Consider the following 6,829-nt stretch of genomic DNA (forward strand, 5'->3'; position numbering starts at 1 on the left):
CCTGTAATCCCAGCTAAGCTACTTGGGAGGTTCAGACAGGAGAACTGCTTGAACAGGGAAGGCAGAGGTTGCAGTGCGCTGAGATTGCGCCACTGCACTCCAGCCTGGGTGACAGTCTCAAAAACAAACAAACAAACAAAACAAAACAATTACTTCAAAAAATTAATCATCTAGCAGAAAAAGTAAGAATAAGCTAACAACCCTCCATTTATAGATGTCATTTACCAACACAACCAAAACCATGTTTTCAGGATGACACAAACTTACTCATGTTGCTCATAGGCCGCATGCCTTGGGGAGACTGCCCAGATTGCTGATTCTGCTGGTTCTTTGCTTGCACCTGGGGTTGCGTTGGCATCTGATTTACTTGATAGGGTAGTCCAAGAGCTGCATAGGCTCTTTCTATAGAGCTGGGATCAATCTGACTAACAGTACTTAGGTTGGGGGTAGACTGTTGACCAACCCCTAGAGAGCTAGGATTTCCAAGTCCAACAGGTGCTCCAGTCAAAATTGCTACAAAAAAACAAAAGATATAGTATTACATTACTGGTGGTGAGAAAAGAAGACTAACATGTCTGAGTAAATTAAAAACACACACACACACACAAAATTGTTATGTGATTATGAAACATCTTAGTACATGAATCTTGTCTTCCATTATTTCCTTGAAGAAATTTCTAGTTGTAGAACTGATTGGTAAAAGTGGACCACTGGTATAAAAGGCTTTTGATTCTGAATGCCAAATAGCCTTCCCAAAGGGCTTTATTAATGTTCCGACCAACACTGTATGAATGCTTTAGAGCCATTCAACTGACAACACCTGGCAGCATCATTTCTGCCCACATCACAAAAGAGAAATAGTACCTATTTCTCTTCTTAATTTAATAGTGAATTATATGGGAGTTCCCCTCTCTCCTCTAGTCCCTGCTCAATTGTCTTATTTCCTATTCCGAATTTTGTTATAAAATGTAATTCCATTTTCATATGCTGTACATATACTTCCCAAATTTGTCCTTTAACCCTAAAAGTTTAAAGTTTTATTGCTACAGAAATGTGGTAGCTACAGTTTTAAAATGTTAATATTTTTACTTATCTTTTCTCTTAAAAGTTCTTCTTTATCCCAATATTATAAAAATAATCCCCAATTTTTTCCTTTTAAATAATTTCCAACTACTGGAATGTTTAGATCACAAGTATAAAAGTGTAACTTGCCCAATGTCAAAGCCATATTCTTTGAATTTTCGTATGTTCAAAGTGGAACATAAATTTACCTATTTGCTGTTTGTCTAAAGAATGACTATTGAGGCTGGTTGTGGCTGCTCATGCCTGTAATCGCACTTTGGGAGACCAAAGCAGGCGGATCATGAGGTCAGGAGATCGAGAACCATCCTGGCCATGGTGGAACCCCGTCTCTACTAAAATACAAAAAATTAGCCAGGTGTGGTGGTGTGTGCCTATAGCCCCAGCTACTTGGGAGGCTGAGGCAGGGGAATCATTTGAATCCGGGAGACGGAGGTTGCAGTGAGTTGAGATCGTGCTACTGCACTCTAGGCTAGTGAAAGAGCAAGACTCTGTCTCAAAAAAAAAAAAGAACGAATATTGAGAGTTCTCGGATGTTATTTTAGATGTTTAAGCAGTTCAATTCTTTTTTTTTTTTTTTTTTTTTGAAACAGAGTATTGCTGTCACCCAGGCTGGACTGCTGTGGCACAATCATAGCCCACTGAAATTTCCAACTCCTGAGTTCAAGCAATCCTCTCTTCTCACCCAGGCATACACCACACACAGTTAATTTTTAAATTTTTTGGAAGATACAAGGTCTTGCTAAGTTGCTTAGGCTGAACTCCTGGCCTCAAGCAATCCTCTTGCCTTGGCCTCCAAAATTGTTTGGATGACAGGGGTGAGCCACTGCGCTGGCTTTTTTTTTTTTTTTTTTTTTTTAAATTGAGGCAAGGTCTCACTCCATCACCCAGGCTGGAGTGCAGTAGCATAACCATATCTCACTGTAGCTTCAAACTCCCTAAGCAGTTCAATTCTATGCACTAATATGAGGGATACAGAAAAATTAAAAGGGGAAAAAAAACACTTTTCAACACAGTACACCACCACAGGTCCCTCACATAATCAAGAAGTACTATAAATGGCACTGGTGAGACTTTAAAAACTTTTCATATAAATCTTCAAAGACTTCATCACTTACGCTGTTGATTTCTCTTATCACCAGCATTTTTGAGGGGGAGACACACAGGACAATCATGTCTTGTACAATTCTTCCAGTGTGAAATGATTTGTCGAGAAGATGCACAGTGTGCCACTAAAGAGAAGAAAATTTTTTTTCAAGAGCAGGTTATGCTTTTACATTAATAATAGCTAACTTGCTGATTACTTAGTAAGTACTATAAATGCATTATTTCATCTTCATAACAGCCCTATAAGGTATAGCTCCTATTAATACTCAGAATTTACACTCAAGAAAACAAAAGAATGGGTAAGCAATTTGCACAAAGTCACAGAGTACTCAAAGTGAGATTCAACCTCAAGGAGTCTGGCTCTAGAGCCCTCACTTTCCACCATCATGCTATACAACCTACTTTAATCTAAGCAAATGTACTCTGAACCAATGTTAAGACACACACACCTGTAAGAACACTTTCTAATGACTCTACAAAAACTGCATTAGATTGGCAAAAAATGACTATAGTAAATTGTATTAAATTGAACACTTGCCTACATGACAGTTAGCAAACCCTCAATAACATTTAAAGTATGCTATGCTGGGGCCAATAAAACTCAAAGTCTATGAGGATCAGCACAAGGGAAGACCTTTTAAATTTCTACTCTTCCCATATTCTTAGATATTTGCTCACAAAAATGATACCGTTTTTTATCATTTCCTAAAATAAGGTTAGATACTATTACCAAAGGAGTCTCAAAATTCATTTTGTTTATTATGGCAGCTTTATCCATAATTGCCATAGAATGGATGCAGCCAAGATGACCTTTACCGAGTAAACTGTGATGATGCATTTAGAAAATGGAATTTTAAAAATGCTTTGAGGTATAAACAGTATTTTAAAAATTGCACATATTTATGTATACTTTGTTGTTGTTTTTTGAACTAGGGTTTGGCGCTATTGCCCAGGCTGGAGTGCAGTGGTATGAGGCTGAATCACAGCAACCCTAACCTCCTGGGCTCAAGCCATCCTCCCACCTCAGTCTCCCAAGAAGCTGGGACTATAGGCACACACCCAGGCATCCGGCTGATTTTCTTCCGTAATTTTTTGTAGAGACGAGGTTTCACCATATTGCCCAGGCTGGTCTTGAATCCTGAGCTCAAGTGATCTGCCCGCCTCAGTCTCTCGAAGTGCAGGGATGACAGGCATGAGCCACTGCGCCCAGACTTTTTTTAAAAGACGTGGTCTCGCACTGTCATCCAGGCTGGAGTACAGTGGTGCAATCATAGCCCACTGCAGCCTTGACTTCCTGGGCTCAAGTAATCCTCCTTCCTCAGCCTTCTTAGTCCTCAGCTAGGATTACAGTTGCACCACCATGCCCAGCGAGGTCTCACTATGTTGTCCAAGCTGGTCTCAAATTTGTGGCCTCAAGAAATCCTCCCCATTTGGCCTATCAAAGTGCTGGGATTTTAAGTATGAGCCACCACACCTGGCCGGGCCTATTTGAATGACTTTGTACATACATATACACCATATACACCACAATTAAGATACTAAACATATCCAACACCACAAAATAAACTTGGTCACATTTTCCTCCTTCTCCCTGACTGTAAAAATTAATTGCTAAGTATAGTAACCCTGTGGGTCCACTTACCTTGGCAAGACTTGCCTGACTGACAGTGTGTCATGTGGTTTAGGACATTCTTCATTGTGCGACAGTGGGGAAGGTTGCACTGCCTCACTTCCCCATTGGCTTGCTCTCGGCGCTGGCACTTGTGAGCATGCAAAAGGAGAACAAGTTGCTGCTGGATGAGCTTGCGCTTCTCTGGATCAGCTGTATGTGCTCCAGAACCCATCCCTTGGGCAACTGGAGTCACCAGGCCTGGCTGCTGGACCTGTGAGGCTGGCTGTTGGCCCTGAGAAATATAACAACATGTTTAACGGCAGGAGTCATAATGTGCTATCTCTTTAGAAATAGAGATGTGGATATTTTCAATTAAAACCTTTATGGTTGATATACTATAAGTCAGAGTCCATTTTTTGCCACAGGGAATTCATAAACCATGGCTCCTACCTTTAAGAAGCTCAATTTAGTAAGACAAAAAAAGGTATTACTAAGTGATATAACTATGCATAATATACAGAGAGCAAAAGCAGAGAGAAGGACATGGTAAACTCCAGTGGGAGAGGGAAAGGAGAGAAGGTGTCTGTAGTCAGAAGCATACCCAAATTAGGCTTTAAAGAGCAATGAAGAACTTCTCGGGAGACTGAACAGAGGGGTTTTTCAGGTGGCTGAAAAATTAGTTTATCTAAGCTCTGGGAGAAATTTAGCTTTTTAAACTGAAAAGCGAACATTGGGGCTGTGCAGGTGACTCACGCCGGTTATCCTAGCACTTTGGGAGGCCCAGGTGGGCGGACTGCCTGAGCTAAGGAGTTTCACAGCTTGGTCAACATGGTGAAACCCTGTCTCTCCTAAAAATACGAAAAATTACCCAGGCATGGCGGCACGTGCCTGTAGTCCCAGCTACTGGGGAGGCCGAGGCAGGAGAACTGCTTGAACCCGGGAGGCTGAGGTTGCAATGAGCCAGGATGGCACCACTGCACTACAGCCTGGGGGACAGAGCAAGACTCCGATACAAAAAAAAAAAAAAAAAAAAAGCGAACATTTCACAGAACAGAGATGACATGTTTCATTCACCTGTATAGCTCTAGTATTTGGGAGAGTATTTGAAATACAGACAGTCCATGAACATAATGACACAAAGGAAAGGACAAAACTAAAACATCTGAAAGAGAAATTACAAGATAATTTTTTCTAAAGATGAATGCAGACTACGACATATTTACTACTAGTAGCTTGCACAAAGATAGTAACAAAAATCAATGTTTCCACTTACTCCTGTTTGGATCAACATGCTCACTTATCAACAACCACAAGGAAAAAAAATTACGAAAAACGGAAAGGAAGCACAAGTCTTCTGACTCACAGGAATCCTCAATTACTTATCGATTTAGGCTTCTAGTGTATACAAATCTCAGTGTATAGAATAGAAGCAGTGAAAGTTTATCACAATTCTTTTGTCAAAATGTCAGTATGAAAACAAGTCTGTAATTGATTAGTACTCACCATGTTGGGCATTCCTCCACCGGGAACTGTCTTTTTGTCCATAGCAAATGGAGGTAAGTTATTTGATAGTACAGTCTTTGTTTGAATCTGGAGACCAAGGCCACTGGCTCCAATCTGCTGTCCAGGATTCTGAGTATATGGTGAACCATAAGGATTGGGATTGTTCATCATTCCCACCTAGGAGAAAGAAATGAAAGAAAACAAAATGAACAATAAAATTTAAGACATTATTATTCCCTTTCTGATTTTACTTCCTCGTTTGCAAAGACAAGTTTTAACGGAAATCTTTAGCTTGTATTAGAAAACATACAACAGCCCGGGCAACACGGCAAAACCCCATCTCTAATGAAAATACAAAAATCAGCTGGGCATTGTGACACATGTGTACAGTCCCAGCTAATTGAAAGGTTAAAGTGGGAGGATCACTGAAGCCTGGGCGGTGGAGGTTGCAGGAAGCTATGGTCGCAAAGGCCTAGCCGGGCCTGGTGACTCATGCCTGTAATCCCACCACTCTGAGAGGCCAAGGCAGGAGGGTTTCTTGAGGCCAGGAGTTTGAGAACAACCTGGGCAACATGGTGAAATCCCATCTATTAAAAAAAAAAAAAAAAAAAAAAAGAAAGCCAGGCGTGGTGACTTGTGCCTGTGGTCCCAGCTACTCAGGAGGATGAAGTAGGAGAATCACCTGAGCCAGGGAGGCTGAGGCTGCAAGTGAGGCGTGATCAGGGCACTGCACTCCAGCCTGGGCAACACAGTGAGACCCTATCTCCAATACAAACAAACCCCAAAAAACCCACTATATAAAGTATGCTAATAACAATACATTTTCAAGATTAAGATTTAGGGGCCTTGGGTACGGCACATTTACAGGGATATTTTCATAAATATTTGAAATAAAGGTGTTTTAAAAATACTTTTAATCATCTTCATTTAATTCTATCTGCTACACAAGGTTTGCCATTCATATCCACTAAAAGTCACAAATGATACTATATAGCAAATTCAACTTAATAAACCACCTAACCCTTTTGTCATGTTCAAACATTTAAATGATTTTATTTTTTTCTGACTATTAAAAAAGAGAGACAGGGTCTTTGCCATGTTGCCTAGCTGGTCTCAACCTCCTGGGCTCAAGCAAGCCTCTCCCCTTGGCTTACCAAAGTGCTGGAATTGTAAATGTAAGCCCCATGCTGGGCCTCATTTGAATGATTATTCCTATATTTTGCTTACATAAAAAGCAGAAAATTTGGTTGGGTGTGGTGGCTCACACCTGTAATCCCAGCACTTTGGGAAGCCCCGGTGGGTGGATCACCTGAGGTCAGGAGTTCGAGACCAGCCTGACCAACATGGTGAAACCCCATCTCTACTAAAAATACAAAATTAGCCGAGCATGGTGGCACGTTTTTAACCCCAGCTACTTGGAAGGCTGAGGCAGGAGAATCGCTTGAACCCGAGAGTCAGAGGTTGTGGTGAGCCAAGATCACACCATTGTACGTCAGCCTGGGCAATAAGAGCAAAACTCTGCCTCGG

The 6,829-nt window shown here is 41.1% G+C and overlaps 1 protein-coding gene across 2 annotated transcripts in view; it reads right to left on the bottom strand.

Moving 5' to 3' along the window:
• The window catches only part of EP300 (E1A binding protein p300), an 87,066-nt gene that overhangs the window by 47,241 nt on the left and 32,996 nt on the right, over nucleotides 1-6,829 (bottom strand). For both annotated transcript variants that reach the window (XM_037731986.1, XM_017510362.2), the window contains exons 3-6: nucleotides 5,303-5,479; nucleotides 3,830-4,091; nucleotides 2,199-2,312; nucleotides 268-513 (exon numbers count right to left, since the gene is read on the bottom strand). In XM_037731986.1, the coding sequence (XP_037587914.1) occupies nucleotides 268-513; nucleotides 2,199-2,312; nucleotides 3,830-4,091; nucleotides 5,303-5,479 (799 nt within the window). The remainder of the gene's footprint in view (nucleotides 1-267; nucleotides 514-2,198; nucleotides 2,313-3,829; nucleotides 4,092-5,302; nucleotides 5,480-6,829) is intronic.

This window comes from Cebus imitator, unplaced genomic scaffold (assembly GCF_001604975.1).
Source record: "Cebus imitator isolate Cc_AM_T3 unplaced genomic scaffold, Cebus_imitator-1.0 Scaffold435, whole genome shotgun sequence".
NCBI lineage: Eukaryota > Metazoa > Chordata > Mammalia > Primates > Cebidae > Cebus > Cebus imitator.